General features: G+C 53.0%; 4 protein-coding genes across 4 annotated transcripts; 1 reads left to right on the top strand and 3 right to left on the bottom strand.

The window, feature by feature from the left end:
• Nucleotides 1-6,444: 6,444 nt before the first annotated feature.
• On the top strand, nucleotides 6,445-9,246 carry PG986_012555 (uncharacterized protein; the record flags this gene model as incomplete). The annotated part of the gene is made up of 2 exons (XM_066848777.1): nucleotides 6,445-7,757; nucleotides 7,815-9,246. The coding sequence occupies 2 exons, from the start codon at nucleotides 6,445-6,447 to the stop codon at nucleotides 9,244-9,246; spliced, it is 2,745 nt and encodes a 914-aa protein (XP_066695473.1).
• Nucleotides 9,247-11,730: 2,484 nt separating this feature from the next.
• On the bottom strand, nucleotides 11,731-12,534 carry PG986_012554 (ATP synthase complex subunit H; the record flags this gene model as incomplete). Its single annotated transcript, XM_066848776.1, has 3 exons — nucleotides 11,731-12,002; nucleotides 12,332-12,419; nucleotides 12,511-12,534. 3 exons carry the CDS (start codon nucleotides 12,532-12,534, stop codon nucleotides 11,731-11,733), a joined length of 384 nt encoding a protein of 127 aa, XP_066695472.1.
• Nucleotides 12,535-16,554: 4,020 nt separating this feature from the next.
• PG986_012553 (uncharacterized protein) lies at nucleotides 16,555-17,055 on the bottom strand (the record flags this gene model as incomplete). The annotated part of the gene is made up of 3 exons (XM_066848775.1): nucleotides 16,555-16,691; nucleotides 16,814-16,842; nucleotides 16,928-17,055. The coding sequence occupies 3 exons, from the start codon at nucleotides 17,053-17,055 to the stop codon at nucleotides 16,555-16,557; spliced, it is 294 nt and encodes a 97-aa protein (XP_066695471.1).
• Nucleotides 17,056-18,346: 1,291 nt separating this feature from the next.
• PG986_012552 (uncharacterized protein) lies at nucleotides 18,347-19,686 on the bottom strand (the record flags this gene model as incomplete). Its single annotated transcript, XM_066848774.1, has 2 exons — nucleotides 18,347-18,724; nucleotides 18,799-19,686. Coding segments are annotated over 2 exons (1,266 nt in total), but the record flags the coding sequence as incomplete, so codon positions are not given.
• Between the last annotated feature and the right edge of the window lie 1,257 nt (nucleotides 19,687-20,943).

The raw sequence follows: 20,943 nt of genomic DNA, 5'->3' as shown, positions 1-20,943 counted from the left end.
AAAGAAGGGGGTGGTTGGTTGGTTGGCTCGAGATCGTTCGTGGCCGGCGGCGGCCAGGAGACAAAGGAAGAGAGCGTTCCCGACACCTTGGCCCGACTGCAAAGCGGAAAAGAAGGCAGATCGCTCTACTTACGGGCAGGGCAGGCAGGGTTGGACGGACACGCACATTGCTGCTCACTCGACAGCGATGCCCAGCCCGTATGGGGAAAGAGGCGGGAGAAACAAGCAATCTAGACCGGCCCATGTCGTTCGACTGCTCCGTGGCTGTGAGCTGATAGCCGCAGACCGACACGACAACAATTGACTGACGACCGAACGACAACACATGTTCGATGCTACCCGGGAAGGGAAGGGGGGATAAAAGAAGGATAGCGATCCCTGCCGCGGGACCGAGGGACCGTTTCTTGCACTTGCACTTGCACCACACACCCCTTAGGCCTGCCTTTTGACAGAAATTCCAGAAGCATTCTCTGCTCACCGGGCCCTGCGTGGGTTTGTGGGCTACTGGATATTGGCATGTGAATCGTCCAATGGTTGGACGGTGTTTCCAATCCAGAGGATTGGCCGCTGACTCGCTCTCAAGGTTGCGATTGCGAGGGATGATGACTCAGCAGAGTTTTCCACTGACGAGCACCAGGACGGCATTTCCTATTCGTGGTACGGGTACGTCGTACATATCGGATTTGATGGCAGGCGGCTTTTGTCTCGTGGTGGCAAGGAATCAATCAGGAGTCAGAAATCAGAAATGAGGATATCGATAATGATTAATGAATAATAACTGCAACAGAATTTCCATGCCGGGAACGGTTTTGTTTCTGGTCATCGTCGCCGTTGTTGTCGTGGGTGCTGGCTACCTACGCGCCAAAGGTACTTTTGCTATATATCCCGATATAGCCATGGATGGCCTGCAATATCGGTTGCTCGAGATCTCGACTTTGCTTCCGGCCTTGCGGATCGATGAAGCAACATCCACTAATTGAGTATGGCGGTGTGCATGGCCACAGCACAGGTGACAGCAGCCAGACCCCAATGCTACGAAGGCAAGGCCAGTCGACCTATGATGCGGACTTATTTATATCGCACGCATTGGCACTGCACTGCTGTTCGTTCGGTTGGACTGCGACAATACATCTAGACTACATACACTTTTCCGGGATGTGCATGCGCTGATCGAACGGCATGTATGCGCGACGTGATGTTACGTAGGTGGGTGGGAAAAGGAGTGGCTTGGCAAGGTGCAAGCTGAATTGATGCAGCAGCACAAAGAGAGCGAGGGAGGAGGTAGTAGTAGGGAGAGACAGAGACAAATGGCCCCTCCCCGCCGACTCCGCAGCGTCCAACATATGCTTTTTCCGGCATCCAGCACCACCAATGCGGCTGATGACTTGCTTGGTTCCTCGGCAGCCTTCCGCGAGCGAGAGCGAGGGCGAGGGTAAGAAACGGTGAATTGAAACAGGTCCGCGGGTGAGACATGCGACAAAAAAAAAGCATACACGCCCAATGCGGTAATACCAGCAACCGAATAACAAGGTTAGTTAGGTAACCCGAACCCAATACCTGTCGTGTCCGTGTCGTGTCGTCGTGTCGTGATTCGGATCCTCCCTCCCCATCGATCCTCTAAGCGGTCTTCGACTTGGGCAGACCGACCGACCGACTGGCTGGCTGGTCTACTTACCTTACTTGCAACTACCACTACTGCGAGCCATCACGTCACCGGGGGCGGTCCGTCAGATCCTCGTCACGACTCAGCGGCCCCAAAGTACAGCACACATACAGCACAGGGCACTCAGAGACATAGGGGGGCGGGTTGAAAGCGGCGAAAGAAGAGCCGCTTTCTATCAACAAGTCCGATAAGGTTGCGTGAGACGGTGAGGACCCCCCTTTTTTTTCTGGCCCCAAACGTCGGAAACGCCGTCTTGTGTATGTCCGATGAGAGGCCGGAATGATGTTGGGGGTCTCAAGGGTATCTATCTATCATCTATCGGTCTAGCTTCCATGCTTGGGCTGTTTGATCGCAAACGATGGGATGCGGGAGGGTTGGAGGGCATGCAGCACGGGGGTGTCCCTCAAAGCCTCTTTGGACAGAACAGAGACCGATAGAGCTGCCCGATCCGGTATCACGAGCGAAGGGGCCTAGCTACAGACAGACCTATATGAAGTACACCTGCATGAAGAATTGGTAGCTGAGGCCCTTTCTTGCGTCGGGATTGCTCTGGGCTGGCTGACTGTGCTCATCACTTTTTCCCAAACGGCTTGGTTAACGGGTACTGCTCAGGTATTCTCTACATATCATCTATCACAAGGCCGAGAGCACAAGACGAGCAAGAGACCCCCTTCAACGTTGTATTTTGATCTCAATCCGATGGTCTGATTACGGACGGACCCCAAAACCCCTTCTGGGCTCCGTTTGGAGTCAAGTTGGGCTTTTTTAGTCAAAGGGGGAATAGACAAGACCCTTTTCCCGGATCTCGTCCCTTCTGTCCCTTCTAAGCGGCTCGGCACCCAGGCCGCCTCATCTCAAGTCCATCTTACAGCTTATTAATTCTGTATCCCGTCGTATCATGTATGTATGTACGAGTACGCATGTACTTGCATACATGGGCCCTACCTGGGGTTCGTACGCACGCCGACCAGCCAGCGGTGCAACAACCGACCAGGAATGAAGAGCACCAAGCAAGATGAAGAAGTGGGCGCTGATGCCGCTTTATTCAGCCTGCTCTGATGGTGTCAAAAAAGTACATCATATTCATCATCATTCCCCCGGCAATGTTGAAAAAAAAAGAAGATCGATCGCTCGCCCGCTGCTAAAAGCTAGTTAGCCACGATCTGCCTTCCGCTCCACATACCGTCCGCCCACCCGTCTTTTATCGTTGAAGCAGAGAAACTGCAAATGGCAGACGCAGAGTGGTATCGTTTCCTACCACCACACCACACCACCAATCCAACGGGACCCAGCATTTCTGATCCGTTGATGCGGTCGCCGGTGCACGGCACACGTACTTTCAGAAGTTCAAATAAGTACGGGATTTGGGCCGTGACGGAACTCTAGACGCCATATTTTTCCACGGTACAGATTAGCTCGACTTATCTCATCGTGCTCGTATCTCATCGTCATGGACAATCCGTAGAAATCAATAACAGCTCGGCATAGATAGTCTTCTCGTTTCATCTGGCTGCCTGTTCCTTTATCCCGTTCGGATGTATGTATTCTACCTCGGCGTTTACCTTAGGGAGGTAGGCCATCAACTTGGATTAGGCAATGCCGATACTTAAGACACACTCTTGCTACCCGCCCGTCTACATACATACCTACATAGGTATGCCCATGTACAGCAAGTTTATTCTCAGCTCCAGTTAAGGGCCACCCCACTGTCGATCAATCCCTTTTTCTGTTTATGAATATACAGTACATAGCAGACGTTTTCGTATATTCCTTAGCAGACAAGACCCTCACTTGTTTGTCTCTTAATGCTTGAATCTAATATTAAAAAAGGAAAAAAAAAAAAAGGAAGGCGTCTCGAATTGAGCTAGAAACAACTTACTCAAGGCTACCTGCCTGTCACTGACTACAGGTGTACACTGCCCTGGCTCTAACGCACTGTACATAGAAAGGCCGGTAGAGAGGTCAGTAGGGGGAGCCGATTACCCAGTGTCAGGTCTAGGTAGGTGGGGTGGATTACTTACAGTAATCGGGCATAGTCCACCTGGCTGGCGGCTTATATCGAATCACGACGCACGGAATTGCTTTGTCGGGGTTCGACTTCGGCAGAATACGGTACCTAGAAGGGCCAGCTAGTTTTAAAGAGGGCCCTGGGACTTGGGAGGCAGAAGAAGCCTGTTCTCGCATCAATCGAAGGACCCTCACCCAGTGCTGCACGATTTGACTGAATTACCTCACTACGGAGCTGAGGCCCCGCCATACGGGCGAACCCAGCCATTAGGCTTGCCTGGTCTTTTGGGTCGGTCCTGTCTCTGCCCAGTGCCTAGCCCACTTCGACCCCTTCCCTCTCCGCCATTACAGACCGTACAATCGATCCTATTCGTCTCTGCAAGGTCGAGCAGAAGAAGAACGAGACAGACGCCGGGTGAAGTTGCACACGGCCATTGGGTTGGACTGACCCTTGGCCCTTGGAGCGGAAAGTCAAGGCCAGAGCCAGAGCCTAACGGGAGAGACAGACATGACAGGAGACAGACATTGGAACTATTCCCGGAGAGCGAGAGAGTGCGAGAAGGAGAAGGAGAAGAAGAAGAAGAAGAAGAAGTACAACAACAGGAACAACAACAGACGCAGCAGCACAGCCAGAGAGCCAATCCACTCATCCCCTGCTATCTTTCTGATGTGTATGGTGGGTTTTTGTGTGGTGTCTGTCTCCTTTAGCTGCTAGTTCCTACCTACAATTGTTGTTGTTCCTGCCAACAATTGTGCACCCAGAGAGACCCTCACTTTTTTTTCTTCAATCAATCAATCCCGTTCCTTGCCTGCCCAGCTTTTTCCCCTGCCCACTTGGCCTATCTCCATCAGTCATCAAATCCATCCCGTCAGAGCGAACCAGCCTCTACCAAATCCGCCCCCTCACCTCGCACCAAAAATCAGACCTCCCCCTACGCCCGCAACCGTAGCAAGTAACAGCAGCACTTAACCCATATCATCTTCAATATCACCCTGCAACTCACTCACACAAACCACCACCACCGCCCAACGCCAAACCCACCCGCCAAACAACCGCTACAACAACAACCATCACCAACAAATCTCAGCAGAGCATCCTTTCGTTTTAGGCGACGAACCATCGACCTGCCTCACCGACTGGCCCATCCACCAACCAACCCCCCGGAATCATTTTGTCCCGTTCGCCTGCGGACCTGACATTGGGCGACAAGAAAAACGATCCCTCCCTCTCGGTCGCCGCAAACAATGTCTGGTGCCGATGGTGGCTACGACCTGCTTCGGCGGGCAACTCAGGCAATGATGTCAAAGTAAGCACATCAATTTCCACTTCTTCACTTCCTTGCATCCGCCCTCCCCATATCGTTCATTACGGGCCTTTTTTTCCTCGCTCCGCTATCCCATGCACTGGCTGCTTCACAATTCGAGCCATTTTCCCCTCGACTTGTTGCATATTCCCTTATCGGTTCCCTTAATCAGACCTGGGAAGGGCCCCATCGCCGGGTCTCTGGCCTCTTGTTACACGTGTTTTGCTCTCGCGCTCTCCCCTTCCCATTTAGCCATGCCTCTTTGCCGCGGTCCCGGCGGATGCCAGTGCCAGATTTGCGTCCCAGAGATGGACCCTTGATCTTCCCCAAGACTGCGGCCCTAGGTTGCAGATTTCACGAGCGAGGGGTAGTAGTCGTAGCAGTAGCCTGTTCACACACCTTGTACCGAAGCGACTCAAGCGGTCCGTTTTGGCGCCTTCACTAGGAGTACCCATCTCGGCCTTTCATTACATGGCAGGGCTCCGCTTCGAGTTCGAGTCAGGCAAGTGCTTGCAACGATGAAGCTGCTGGGTGCTGGGCATTCATTGCATGACGACCGGCCACTGTGGCCCTCGCTGGCACCATGGGGGTTGGGCGCAGTGCGTTTTGAACACGGCATCCATTGTTGGGTCGATGCACTGTCAGGCGCCTGGCCACGATAGGCGCGCCATGGGGCTACAGCGAAAGAGAGAGAGAGCCCATATGGGCAGCAAGCAGCAGAGCGAGCCACTGCTACTCCCAACTTACATGGGACGGCGGGTTCAGCCATGGGCTTTTCCCAGCGAGCCAAGCCTGTTCGGTAGGCCGCTTGCCCCCCCCCCCGGGGGCTGATGACGAGAGAGAAGAGGGTCTGACTCGCCGCCCGGCGTCACCTAAATAGCTCTCTCCCTCAGTCAATCCCACCCCCTCCTCCCCAAGCAGGCTGCAGGGCAAATGCGCTTGTCTGGCTATTGGGCTCTCTCCCCACCCATACCGACCTTCACAATGAGACTTTCGCGATACACCCCCCACTTTTAACCCTTCCACCACATGGCTCTTCACATGGATTTGCTCTCTGAAAGCCCTGGTCCCCTTCAAATTCTCGGAGCAAAATCTTGTGTGACATGTCCCATTTTCCCATACAGCGAGTGCTAGCTCTCATACGTTCTCTTGTCCTACTTTTTCTCGCTACCTCATCATTTGCATCGTGGTGACCTAGGGATGAGCGACTTCTCATACTGCGAACTCTGCTGTTTTGAGATGCTCCTGATCCGAAAGCCACCCTAACTTCCTCTCCCTTCGTGTGGCTCGCTTTAGCGTTGACAGTCCTACTACTGTTGTTATTTTTCTTCTTCTTGCCGTTTTTGCACCCCCCATCTCACGACCCATCTCTTCTGCACGTCTCTAGCCCTGCAGCACTGAAACATCACACTTTGGTCACACTGCTCCTCGTTGCCGTTGCCGGGAAAGCAACTTCACAACTTCGTCAACATGGCTGGCTCTAACGATAAACCCAGGCAAAGCGCGGGAGATGAGGAAAGTGGGGACCAGATAGGGTCTGATACTCCCCGGTCAGGCATTGCAACACCGCAGCCCGACCTACAGGACAAGAGGCTACCGGGTATCATGAGTTATTTCAGCCAGGTTGGTTCTTCCTCCTTGAATTTCTTTTCTCGTACGCCCTCCACCTCCCGAGCACGAGAAACTGAAGACGCCTCTCCTGCCCCGCATCAGGAAGAGAAGGATGCCGATAAGAAGACCACTCTGCCGGAACCACTGCCCGGCACAGATGACAAGGACTCCGCATCCGAGGCTTTACCTCTCCTCCCTCATGAGAGAGTAACGCCGCCGGCAGAAGCCGAGTCCTCACAGCCGGCAGCCTCCCAATCACAAACCAACCCCTACCCCACGCCGCCCTGTTCCAAAACCCCATCGGAGACGGGCGTGAGGTTGAGCGAGGTGGGCAGTGATGCCGGGGGTGTGTCATCGAGAGGCAGCTTTGACGTTGGTTCCCAAGCCCACACAAGCCAGAAGAAGTCGATCTCGGAACTTGCCCAGATGCAGTCCCGCAGAGCGAGCTTGGCCAGTCCCCTTACCAATGTCGTCACCGCCTCGTCTGTCCATGCGACCCACTTGTCCAATCCCAGCGGCTGCGTTGCTTCTACCACCACAAACACCACCACCCCCAGTTCTCCTTCCGGATCCCGCCCTTCTTTGGATTCTGCTGGTCCTCTTTCATCCAAGTCCGTTTCTGTCGATCGGCTTAAGAAGCTAACAAATGTTGCCGCGAATAAGAGTGGCCCATCCACGCCCACGCGAGCCCTCTCTTCCACACAACAGCCCCCCGCTAAGCCTGAGCCGCTTTCGCGCTCGGAGAGCTCTCAGTCGCGGAGCAATGGGGATGTAGTGGAGGCAGCTAGTGGTCGCGAAACCCCCGTATCTGAGAAGAGCGGAGATAGCGGCAGCTCTGGGCTCCAAACGCAGAAAGGAAAACTCATTATCAAAATCCTGGAAGGTCGAGGCCTGCGCAAGAGCCGAGATCCATATGTCGTGGCCGTCTTCCAGCGGAATGAGCTCATTTCACCAGGTCCAAGAACTTTCGAGGATGAGGACGAAGCGAACGCACCCCCGCCTGGGGTTGGAGGCGTCCCAATTCAGAGACAGACCAGTGATTCCGGTCGCCCAATGGCTATTCCCATGAAAAGTCGTCAAAGCAGTAGCACGAGCATGTCTGACCAGCATACGTTCCGAAATCGCCCCAGACGATCTTTCACCAGCCCTAAATGGGATGCCGAGGCACTCTTGTAAGTCTATCCTAATGCTAACCAATGCGAAGCAGCAGGTCAACTAACATTTTCCAGTGACGTCGTGGACACGGACATGTCGGTGGACGTCTCAGTATATGACCACGGTGTGAACGGGGAGGATCTCCTGGGACACATCGATTTCCAGGCCACCAAGGAGATCCCTGTCAGAGGATGGTTCCCTCTGAAGGGCCACGCCGACACCATGGAAGAAAACGCACCCACGGGTGAAATCTACGTCGAAACGATTTTCCAGCATTCCGATAAGAAGCATTACGGACCTGAAGATTTCCAGATCCTCAGGCTGATTGGCAAGGGCACATTCGGACAAGTTTACCAAGTTCGGAAGAAGGACTCGAATCGCATATACGCCATGAAGGTCTTGTCAAAGAAGGTCATTGTGCAAAAGAAAGAGGTTGCGCACACAGTCGGCGAAAGAAACATTTTGGTGCGAACGGCCATGGCGGATTCGCCCTTCATCGTGGGGCTTAAGTTCTCTTTCCAAACTTCTGGAGATCTTTTCTTGGTCACCGACTATATGTCTGGAGGCGAGCTATTCTGGCATCTACAGAAAGAAGGCCGTTTTGACGAGAAGAGGGCCAAATTTTATATTGCGGAGCTGATCCTGGCCATACAACACCTTCACAAAAACGATATTGTGTACCGCGATCTCAAGCCCGAAAACATCCTGTTGGACGCCAACGGACACATCGCCCTTTGCGACTTCGGTCTTTCGAAAGCCAACTTGACCAAGAACGACACGACGAACACTTTCTGTGGAACCACCGAGTATTTAGCACCCGAGGTTCTGTTGGACGAGGCTGGATACACCAAGATGGTGGACTTCTGGTCGTTGGGCGTTCTGGTGTTTGAGATGTGCTGCGGCTGGAGTCCCTTTTACGCGGAGGATACCCAACAAATGTACAAGAACATTGCATTTGGCAAAGTCCGTTTCCCCCGAGATACGTTGTCGCAGGAGGGCAGGAATTTCGTCAAGGGGTTGTTGAACAGGAACCCCAAACATCGTCTGGGAGCCGTCGAGGACGCGCATGAGTTGAAGCGACATCCCTTCTTTGCCGATGTCGACTGGGAGGCCTTGGCCAAGAAGCTCATCACCCCGCCCTTTAAGCCCAAGTTGAAGTCGGAGACGGACGTGTCATATTTCGATCCCGAGTTCACAAACGCCATGGGCCAGGCTGGTTCCCTTAATGAAAGAGCCCACGCACTCTCGACGGGCTTCGCGAACTCCACACCGCTTTCTCCCACGACACAAGCCCACTTCCAGGGCTTCACCTTTGTTGATGACAACGCGTTGGACGACCACTTCGGTGGGCGCTACGATGATGACGAAATGGATGCCGATCGTCGGGGTAATGACTGGGACGACATCGACGAAAATGAACTTCGAAAAGCAAACAACCGCATGAGCGGCATTGTACGAACAGGGGGACACGACGAGCCTTTTGGTAATTCGCACTTCGATATGTGAGGGGCTGCCAGGCCCTATCTATATCCATGCACCTGATTTGGTTTTCGGGGCGAGTCTTGGTTTTGTCAACGGTCCTTAACGTTCTTCCAGCAGTCTGCGTGCGATAAAAATTTCATAACGATCTGCATTATTGCATCAGCCGGCTATTGTTGCATGGGGTATAACACAGCCACCAGTGGATGGTGGGGAGGTTGAAAGGCGTTAGGTCTTGCAAATATGAGGAATAATGGCACATACAGAATGCTACGCAAGCAGAAACACGCTGTACGGCAAAGATGTTGAAATGCAGGACTGTCGTGTTGGCAGGCCAAAGCTGCCCAGCCATGCTTGTCCTTCTCGTCAGTGCCTGGGTCCTTGAACCCCCGTCGAAAGTGCAAGTCTGTATCCTCCAGGCCAACTTCTCAACGAACATGACATTGAGAAGCGCTGATGCTGCTTCCAGCATCAGAACCGGTGGCGCCGCTGGGACACGTGTGGTTCCGGCCTGACACGGGCCGGCCATCTGACAGATTGCTGAACAGTGTCGAGCAAACGCACCCGCGGTATGATGGCGCCTGGTGGATTCACCTAATAAGTTCTTGATAGATAGTAAAACTCGAATATATCAAGATTCCATCTACCCAATCTCGCTCTGCCACAATGTTTGTACATGTCATGGAGTGATGATAATATGAATAGCAGTAACCCCCTGCTTGTATCAGAGCATCTTGATAGCGCCTGAATGATGGATGATGACCTTTCCTTGTGACATATTGATCTTTCTCGATATGCAAGGTAATTGAACCCTGGTGACTGGCGCCCAGTCCTTTCGACGGGGTATTAACGATAGCCGGATGACGGGTAAGCTAGAGTGGAAACAAGCACACTAGTAGGAGGAAGAAAAGGATGGACGGGGATGGGGGAGATTGCCTGTGAAATGGTGGTAGGAATGGCACAGCAGCCCTGGATGCAATACGAACAAGTGTCTGATTCACCTAGGTAGGCAGACACATTCACACAATTCAACTTCTGCAGTATTTGATAGACCAACCATTGAGCTTCTCGCGTCCTTTCTTATTTTCTACCTACCTGATGCCAGGAACCAAAATCATTGACCACATACATGACTGGTCAGTACCGCTGGGAAGGGGAGTGAGTCCCCGTCTCATTCCCCCTTTTCTCCCATTTGTCAACCCCTTCTGGAGGGACCACCACGGAATCAGGCAGGATACACAAGCAAGAGCACTCTTCTGCGGCCCCTGTCGGTGGCTGTGAAAAGGGGGAGTGGCGAAGGAAAAGCATAGGAAGGCACCTTACATCCTAGGTGCTGTTCCTTCTTTATGGGAGATAGGAAACCCAACGAAGAGGGGGGAGGGGGATGGCTTTCAAGGCAGTTATCTCATCCTCTCCCATCCTCTCCTCCTTCTACTTCCCCCTTGCTTGCACTTTTGAGGAACACGGCAACCCCTAGTAGGCAGTATGCAGCTGGAATGTCGTGGTCTCACGATGGGGGAGATGCTCAATCTGTGGTTTCCCGCCCAGAAGAAATAGCAATCATCGGTGTTGTCGCAGATGAAGTGATCTCGTGTTATTTATTGAGCATTGGAAAAGTTCCTGTATCGAGCAGAAATGCATGCTGCTCGCCTTCAAGGTCAAGCGTCCGCGTTTGGAGACCTGGTGGTGCGCACCTCTGCCTGTTGACGCCTCTGTCCGTCTCCCCTTTCTCCATCGACACGGGCTTGGCCAGGACGGATTGAATAGGGAGAGTATACCACCGAGAAGGCAAAAAGCTGGTGCCGTCAATCACTTCAATGGTATGCCAGGGCCGATATTTGACGTAGTTAGATTGGGGACCCTGGTACCGACCCGTGACGGCCCAACTTGTTTGGGACCACCAATGGCATATGTATACATCCGTCCTTCCTCGATTTCCTCCGGCTGCGCGGTGGCACAAACGAGAGGTTGGGGTTGTTGCCCCTTAACTGCGGACAAGTAAGTATCAGCACGCATGCTGTCCCAAGCGGGCTTGCATACACCATAGTACTTTTGGCATACCCTTATTCCCATCCCTGGAGCGAAGTGTACCCCATTGGCACGAATATATCCTGTGGCGATCACGTTTTGCTGGATGTCGGACGATTACGGCATCCTTGGGTATAAGATGGTACCAGAAGTTGGTTTCATGTCGGATTCAGCAACAGCGATCCTGGAGTAAATGTACAAGGATTACACTTCTTTTCCTCAAAAGATATCATCCTCTTCCTTCCTTTCTTGCCTCTCCAACTCGCCCTGCCATGCGGCGGTTATTTGTATTGTCTTTGCCATCGAAACACATGTGTGATCGTAAAATATTGATCGACCATCTGCCTTTCCCCATTTCGTACCGTCTAAGGAACCATGTTCGCTTTCTATGCATTCGCGAACAAACCACTACTCAATCCGGATTCCCCAGCGTGTAAACGTGCTCGATTTTAACCGATAATGCTCGCGAGAGAATTTTCGGATTTAGTGGGCGGCCGTGGTCTCCTCCTCCTCCTCCTCGAGCCAGTCCTCAACGACGGGCGCGGCGGAGCCGGGGGTGGCGGTCTCCTGACCCTCAACCTCGACGGCCATAGTCTCGTAGTCCTTCAGGTTGCTGGCGAGGTCGGCCTCCTCGGGGGACTTGGGAGTCTTGGGGGCGGAGAATGTGGCGACCTGACCGACGGCATCGGAGTCCTTGACGGGGGTGGGCTTGTAGGCCTTGAGCTCCTTCAGGTACAGCTCTTGGACGAAGTCGGCTATACGGAAAGTCATGTGTTAGTCAAACTGTGTCTGCGGAAAGAGGCAAGAATTTTCCATCAGAGCAAGTCGGACTGGGATTGCATGAAGACATGGTCGTCGCTGGGCTTGCTGGGATGGATATAGTGTAGTCGAGGGCCGATATCTCGGCTGCGACGACGGGGTTTGCGAATGGTGATAAAAAAAAATCTTGATTTTCGACGTTCGGAGCTCGGCGAAAGGAAGCAATTGACTTCCGAGCTCTATGATGTCGTCCATTCCTTCCCATACGCAACCTCCGACTGGTGCTTCGTTCCTTGGAAAAAAAGAGTGGCAATTCCAAACGTACCTCGTCGCGAGACAGTAGGGGCGATGAAGGTTCTGGTAGCATTGACGCGGGCAACACGAGTGATGGCACTGGCGGCCGACCTGGCAGTCTACGGAGCGACAAAAACTGGTTAGTGTCTCTTTCGTCGGAGGTGCATCAATTGACTGGGGGGCGGGGCATTGCCATTGGGCTTCACATACCGAGGGTCTGAGTTGGAAGAGCATTTTGATGGATGGAGGAGATCGGGATATGCTCAATTGACTGTGTGGTCGACGGGTGGTCGTCGGTGAGGATGTGCGGGGGATGGGTGGTGATGATGATGGGCGAGGATTAGTTGGAGGTGAAGTGGTCGGCAGGTTGAGGTTTTTGCGGCTGCTCGGCGCTTCGGGGAAAATTGGACGGACGGCCTTCACTCACTCACTCACTGCAGAGGTCGCTCACTGACAGTGCAGTGAAGTGAGCACCCACTTTGCCCAGTAAAAGCTCTCTCGCTCAGCTCCTCACAACCTGGAGAAAGAAGCTTGGACCTTTTGTTTTCTCCAACCTCGCACGCCAAGACGGAGGTCACGTGAATAGACCAACCGCACCCAAACTTGCTTACGGTTTTACGAGATATCTGCTTCAACATTCGATGATATCAACACTACACCCGAACATCTTACCTAGTCAATTCCCTTCAGGAGCTATGTACCACAAACACCTGATCATGGCGGCCAGCCATAGCATCATCCCGCTAGGTCCATGACGGAGCTTGGCTAAAACAAGATCTTCTCTAGCGGTCAGCAGGCCCTCTGCCCTCGTGTTGTGCTGTGCCTTTCAAATTCCTTGGAACCTTCGCCTAGCTCCCGTCAGACTTGGCTTCTTTCAAGTCGACCAAAAAAAAAGGAAAAAAAGGAAAAAGCCCTGATGGTCTTGGCCTTGGTGACTCATTAAGTGCTATCCATGGTGTCCCCCAGACTACAGTACTCTGTAGGTACTTTACTTTACTTGCATGTGCATGGTCAACAGCCGCCTCTCAAGTGGGTCTGGTCCCGGGTATTGGGGTCTGGGGGAAGCAAGCCCCCTCCCCTCACTTTGGGATCCGAGTGTCAGCATGGGCTGGACTAGTGACTGATATTCTCGTCATCGTTTGCGATATGAGGACTTCCTGGTAGTCCCATCGACTAGTTTATGCGCTGTTGCTGATGGCCAGGGCTCACCGTGTGTTGATACGACTGGATTGCCCTTGACCTCCCCAACGTGCCTTGTTGTTGGTGGCTCAGTTTACACCGCCATTGCTTTCCCCGACTTGACGGTGTGATATGGCCTAAAAATACATTGGCCACGACGACGAGTTATCAATTTTGTTTCTGTTGGAAGTTGACTTATCGCATATGCACAAGATAGAAACGGATTCCGTTCTCGGAAAGGGCATGAAGCCCCGGACCGGCGCTTGAATTGTGCACTCCATTGCCGGTCACTCTCACGGACTCTTCCTGCTTGTAGCTGCTATAGAACATGAGTGGTTCAATTATTCAGATCATGACCTTCCCCATGACAAATACTACGAATTGGGATGCTTGGATGCTCCTCCGTCTGTGATGAAACCTCCACAACGGAAGTTCTATGCTTAAAATCGAGAAATCTGATGGGAATCCATATGGCAGACGTGAGATGCACAAGCTACCCCTATCTTGGTCTCCCGATTCTCGAATATGGGTGGCTCGTATATCTGTTGAACAGACTCCAAGTCCAGATTAGCTCTTGTAAGATGCGTTGAATCCGACTTCTATTTTCTCATTTGATTGTACGCATAACATTGGAAGCTCAATGCTGCCAAGAGATACCGAGTGATTCCGAGTTGGGCCTGACAACTGGCCACTGGAAACCCTTCCCCTTGCGCTAGGAGCAGATTGCACAGCGCTGCGGTTCCCCTCATGCGCTTTCTCGTGGAAAGTTACCAGAAACAGATCCTCATCTTGACTCCCCAACTCATGTGTGGTTTGACATGCACCGGCCAGTTGCTCTGTCCCTAGTACGAGGGATGTTAACCAGTGCCTACCATGACACCAAGCCAGAGTCCGCTTGAACGAACCAATTCGGGGCAAATATGACCAAAGCCATTTAACGAGGCGCCAACGTGTCCAGCATCATCATTCTAAGATGAGCATAACTGCAAGCAAACCAAGAGGAGGTCAAATTCTGACATGCCGTTGGTTGTGTGCGTTGTGGTGCTCGCCGCTAATCATCTAGCGGCGATCGGGGTGGGCCACCCAAAAGCTGGGGGGCGTCGTTGGAACATATCATATAATCAGTGCCATTGGGACCTCAATTACAAGAGACCTGTAATTCTGCGAGTTGAAACGAAAGGCTTGTAATCGTTTGAAGCTTGAGAATGCCCCCCGTTAGTTGGTGTCTGCAACTCCCATACCATTTGCGTGGTGAAGCGATGGCTGTTTGTAAGTACACAATGGGCATAGCTACACTTACAAGCCTCGCCAACTGGTGTTGGTGAGGGATTCAAGCATAATAAAGTCCAAGTAGGATATGGTGCAGATGTGGTTATAAGCACTGGTATTGGGTTTGTATCTCGGGAAAAGTCAAGTCAACTGCAGGTACAAGGCATGGCCAGCCTGCCGAGATCCAGCAGCAACTGCGTGCCTACCATGCCGTTACAGCACCGCAATGGGTATGTCGAGAACAGAAAAATAAGTACACCTGTACTGGGATGCATAAGCAATTTGGGTACGTATATCAGGAGGAACAAAAGGTAGGTGACGGTCTGGTGTGCAGCTCATCCAAAAGACACCAAGATATCATCACAGCCAGCACCAGCCATGGGCGCATGCAATAAGACATTGAATGCCAAAACACCGACCCAAAAATAATTTAAAACTCGTAACAATTGCAGGGAAGCATTCGTGAAGCATGTGGCATGGCAGAAAAAAACTTCAAAAAGAGCACCCGGGAAGGCTGTGTGAGGCACGACCCGGGATCGAGAAAGAACCTTGGCGACTCTCCTCCTCAAGTCAGGCTTCAGTGGAGGGGCCTGTCGGAGGTGCTAGCTGAGTCACTCATTGTATTTCATCTGACCATCAAGTTACGATTTCAGTGGAGGGATCGCTCGGCTTGGGAAATCATCCTGCTACTGGCACCTATTAGGTCTCCTTCTGGTTTTCCCGAGCAATTAGCCGAGCTCCCCTATTGCCGATGGGAGCTTGCCTGAGGCTGTAGCTATCTGATTGTACTTAGGTATCTGTGAATGGCTTCCAACCTGATTGTTACAGTGGGTGAGAGGGGGTGGGGGGGCAGGCAGGCCTGTCACTGGCGGTGTTGGTGACCACTGCTGCTGCTGCTGGTTGACCTACTGCTCGCCGGCTTATCCACATTCCCATGCACTGGCACTGCTACTGAATTAATCTACATTACTAATAAATGCTTGAGTTATCCTACGTAGAGGAAATCACCATACCAACTCCCAAGGGAGGTCGCCTGAAGGCCTCTGCTCTGGTAATATCAAGCTTCCCTGCCAGGCCAAGGTAGCTCAGAAGACCATCTATCCAGCCTTGAAAAAGCAGAAGAAACCTGCAGCACCAATGAATTATCTCTCCAAGTCAATATGTATGAATAAGATATGGAAACTTTCCGAGTCATCGTGAAGGCGAATCCTTTACACAACACCATAGCAGTGTGCCCACCCCATCCGTTTTCCCAAGTACAATGCTGGCAGCATTAAAAATTTCCCGATATCATGCATATAACGATGTATCCCACACGGGTCAGCTCATCCGCCATCACGGCAACGCCATTGCTCCAGCATACCCGCCGTCTCGTCTAAAGGTCCAAGGCTCAGGGGCGCATTCCTACCACATGAGGGTCTTGTTCAACATCTGGGTAAATACGCCAAAAAAAGAAAATACCATCCTGCCTTGCTTACGACCCTCGCCTGCTACGAAATATCCATGATACGGAGGTCGTGGTCCCTATCAGTCTACACGGGCATCGACACGAGATAGAGAAACTTCAACAGAGCAGCAGTATCGAGGACCAAGTGGAACATACATATATACAACGCGCCAACCAGGCATGTACAGAAGATCAGTTCCATGTATATACAACGAACGAAGTTGCTGACATCGAGCGCCGACAGTGCCCAGTGCCCTGCTCCCCTGCTCCCCCTATGAAGCCGCCATCGACCTTTCCACCGTCTCAATCTTCCGGTCAAACGCAGAAGCAGGGAACAACGACACCCTTAGACCCCAACTCTAGTCCGACATGTCGTAGAACTCGTCACACTTGACCAACTGGCCGACAGGGAGGTTGCAGTCCTCATCGGCGCCACGCATGTAGCAGTTGCCTGAATGCAGCCACCGCCCGTTAGCAGGCCGCCACGTAATTTCGTCTCGCGAAAGCAGAGAACAGTTGACACCAGGATCGAGGACGACGTATCATCCACCATCTATTGGGTCTCTCTTCCTGTTCACTCCCCACGCCGAAATTCCCTTTGGCAGGAGAGCTACTTACCGTCGTCACAGCGGCATGCAACATCGCTCCTGCAAAGAGAGCAGAACGTTAGCTCCATCGTTGATATATTTTCAAGACCTGCTTGGGGCATAAGAAAGAAGAGGGAAGACATACCCTCCGTTATCACAGGACTCGACGCCAGCGGGGAACATCTGCGGCCCACTGGCCGTCTGGTTCTGGCTCTGGGCCACGGCCACGGCTACCGCCACGGCGAAGAGGGAGAACAGCGATGGTAGATGCATGCTTTTTGCTCTAGGGAGATGGGAAACTGGTCCAGAGGTTGGGTTGGTGATTGAACCAAGGAACCGCTACTAATGATTACTTCTGATGAGATGTATGATAATATCAGGAACACACGGATAATGATATCAAATTATGTACAATGATAGGGAAACATGTAAGTATGTTGGAGGAAACGTCGACTGTCGAACGACCGGCTTATATATGCCACCCCAATGAGGGCCAAGCCCGAGTCGTTTCGATTCAGCACGATCAGGGAAACTAGATCAGATCAGATCAGATCAAACAGTACCGTTGCGACACCACAGCCCCAAGACCACGGCCGCGGAGCCCCTTGCCAGCCCCTCCGTGCACCACCAAAACGACGATACCGTTGTTTCGGGAAGGAAAAGTATCATGGAGATACCGAGGTCTGGTGCTATATCTCGCCAAGTTCAAACGAAAGGGAACACTTGATTCTCGATGCCCTGACGCCCATCCGGGAAAGCGCAAACGTCTCCAACCTTTTTCTCTCGTTTCGTTTGAGCTGATGTTATGAAACCGGGAGCCTTTCCAAACAAACGAAAAACACGGCGATTGGAGCATCACTCTACCCAGAAGGAAGCGCCCGTGGGAACTTGTTTTTATATACCTCGATGGCCGTCGGTGCCGAGCATCCCCTTCCATCGTCAGATATCCATCCATGCTTCCAACACCACGGAACTCGGCGTTTATCTTCTTCTTTTTGAAACTCGGAATACACCGATTGACCCGCCCACCGACCCGGCGATGATGATCACTTCGATCTACCTATCCGACCTGTCCCATGAAGTGTGTTTGGACGAGCGATTCATATCGACATCTCGGGGCCGAGATGTCGGTGTTCAAGCTACCAAGCATGACAGGCATTCCGAAATGCCACTACCCATACCGTGTAGCCTGGACGATGCCGTCCGGACGTACCGGAGCCGATTAGTAAGATATGCGGCATGCACTTTAGCTTGCATCGCGCTATCTATCATTCCGGCTGGTCGATCCTTGATGAGCCGCACGGCACGTCCAAATCAACCCCGCCAGTTCCTCAGTGCACGGTAGAAGAAGCAAGTATCAATCATGAAAGTCCTAACATAACATTGATCATTCGTAGCGAGCTAAACATATGCATAGATAATCTGAACTCCAGGTACCTGCCCCAAATCGCACGCACACCTCAACGCTGTCTGGTATAAATGACATGTACATACAACACCACCCTATACTGTACTAGACTACAACCACCCGCCCTTGATTCCTCGCAATCTATCGACCAACCGATCAAGAAGCATTGCTCATCTCCTTCCTCCTAACAGGATAAGCCCCCGACCCCTCGAGCCTACCCCCGCGCCGCTTGCGGAAGCTCGTGAACCCCTTAACCGCGATATACAGCAGCCCGATGACGCCCGCAACGACCGAGTACGCCACGATGAGCCCCGTGCCGCCGCCGCCGTTGTTGCGCACGAGCTCGATGCCGAGGCCGCCGTTGATGACGCCGAGGATCATCAGGGCGCGGCCGTACCAGATATGCACGTGCGAGACGGCGCCTCGGCGCTGGTGTTTGACGTAGTGCATGTGGTGCAGGTAGCCACCGATCGGCTGCAGCACCATAAGGCAGACGATGACAGTGCCGAAGACAGTGTGGGTTTCGCGGAAGCCCTGTGTCGTTGCAGATAGTTGTTAGTGTCTACTCTTTTTATACTTTGCCATGAGAATACTAAAACGCGACGTACCATGAAAGTCTTCTGAGAGAGCACGTATCCAAGACCGAACCCGGCCCACATCAAGATAAAGTTGAAGAACTGGAATGCGGCGTGGCCGATCCAGTTACCCAGAAGCGGCATGAGGATGGAGCCGACGGGGTACAGAACGACAAAGACAAGAGCCATGATGATGCCGTGGGCCCGCTGTAGCCTCGTGATCTCGTCGCGGGCGCTGCTGAAGCCGCCGCCCGAGGGAATAACACCGGGCCCACTACCGCCGGGTACTCCACTGCCGCCGTTAGGCCCGAAGCCACTGCCGCTGCCGTTGCCGCTGCCACCACCCTGCTGCTCGTTGATGAAGGGGTTCGAGTCGCTCGCGACGGTCGCCTTCGTCAGGTCGTACGACCAGGATCCGTAGTCGTCATGACGACTGATAGAAGCGTCCTTATCCGTCGTAGCGAGCGAGTCGCCCGCCTTCCACGCCGCGATCCAGGGCGTGGACGAGGAGCTCAGCTGCATGGAGCCACCGTTGGCCCACGAGTTGCAGTTGGAGCACGCCACGTTGGCGCGCATCGTCTTGCCGCCATCCACGACGCCCGAACCCGCGAGCAGCGTCAGCTTGGCCGCGGTGCTGCTCGTGTCTTCGACGGGCATCTGGTGGTTGGTGCCCTGGCGTGACGAGATGGTCACATTCCCCTGGCCGTCCTGGTACATTACGAACATGTTGGAGTCGGCCATGCGTGTGCCCGTGGCCAGGGCGATCCACGAGTATGTCGTCGGCCCAGAGATTTGGAAGTAGATGTTGCCCGAGCCGGAACTGGCCGACGCCTCAGGCACGCCGACGGCGAAGCAGACGTCGGTCGTCGGGCACGTCTGCTGCGTGGCGGCGTGGGTGAGAGCGGCATAGGAGGCGAGCGCGGCTGCGGGAAAGGGTTAGCTAGTTATCAGTACAACAGCAACGCAGGAGGCAGAAGTGAAGTGAAGTTGCTGTTATGGTCCAGTGGGTGTGTAGCCGAGTCATGGAGGCATAATGAAGAGGGTGTACAAAGATAATGACTTACACAAGACCGCGGATCGTCGAAGAGAGAGCATGTTGGACTACTGCTTCTTAGTGATCACAGATTCGTACTATAGACATTAGGTCGGGAGAGAAAGCAAGGCAATGCCGATGGGGATGTGGCCGGGCATTTAATACGGGAGCACGCCAGGAATGACAGCCATTAGCGATGCCAAGCCCATTGACTTTTGTTTTTGGTCGGCACAAAACCATCCCCATGGCCCAGCCACGGCGGACGGACTTGGGTGGGAGGAGGTACCTGCTTCGTACTCGAGTATGTAGACAAGTCGAAGCGCTTAGATCGGCAACTGAGACAGGCATGGGCAACATCAGACAGGTAGGCGGCAGGCAGGCCAGGCGAGAGACCGAAGATGCAGTACACATGCAGAGACACGTGCCAAGGTGGCATGGCATTGCATTGCATTGCATCATAGCATCATCCCCCAAATCTTATCCGTCGTCTCTACTACTACTGTACATTAGCAAGCCTATTGCCTAGATACTAGCACGATCGGCCACCGTAACGTCCGTGAAGCCCGCGAAGCGCGTTATGGGCCGGCCACGTAAACGAGTCGCATGCGGTGGCTTGTTACCTGCTGACTAAAGCTGTCTCGGCTCGTGCCCTGACGTTGGCTAAGTAGTAGCCGCAGCGGTATCTTTCGTGGAGGTTACGTCGACAGGGCATGTCAATAGAGTTTGCCGTGTTTGATTTGGCACGATATCCATGTTTGGGGGTTGTAGGGGTCCGGAGGGACGAGGTGCGCTTGCACGGTGCTGAAGTCTCCAGATTGATGCGAGGTTGTATTCTCCTCCCCCAGATGAGTATATGATCCCAAGAGTGGATCGGCAGGTGATTGGCGGGACGCTTAAGAATACAGTAGACGCCAAGAGGAATGGGGATGAAGTCAATGGCAGGCAAGTCGGGGAATGGCCCAATTGCTGGGTACATGACTGACAAGAGGTGCACGGCTGAGTATCTTGCAACAGCGGGAAAACAGGCGGCACGCTGATGTCTCTTTAAGTGCACGCATGCATGGGCGGTTACTCATCGCTTGCAAGTTCCATGACTTCGCGACCTGCACTGGCTTCGCCGACGCTTGTCGATGAATAATGACCCG

Source organism: Apiospora aurea, assembly GCF_038362705.1.
Source record: "Apiospora aurea strain CBS 24483 chromosome Unknown utg000008l_segment0_segment0, whole genome shotgun sequence".
NCBI lineage: Eukaryota > Fungi > Ascomycota > Sordariomycetes > Amphisphaeriales > Apiosporaceae > Apiospora > Apiospora aurea.
Note: the sequence above shows the minus strand (reverse complement) of the source record. Positions and strands in the feature narration are given on the sequence as shown.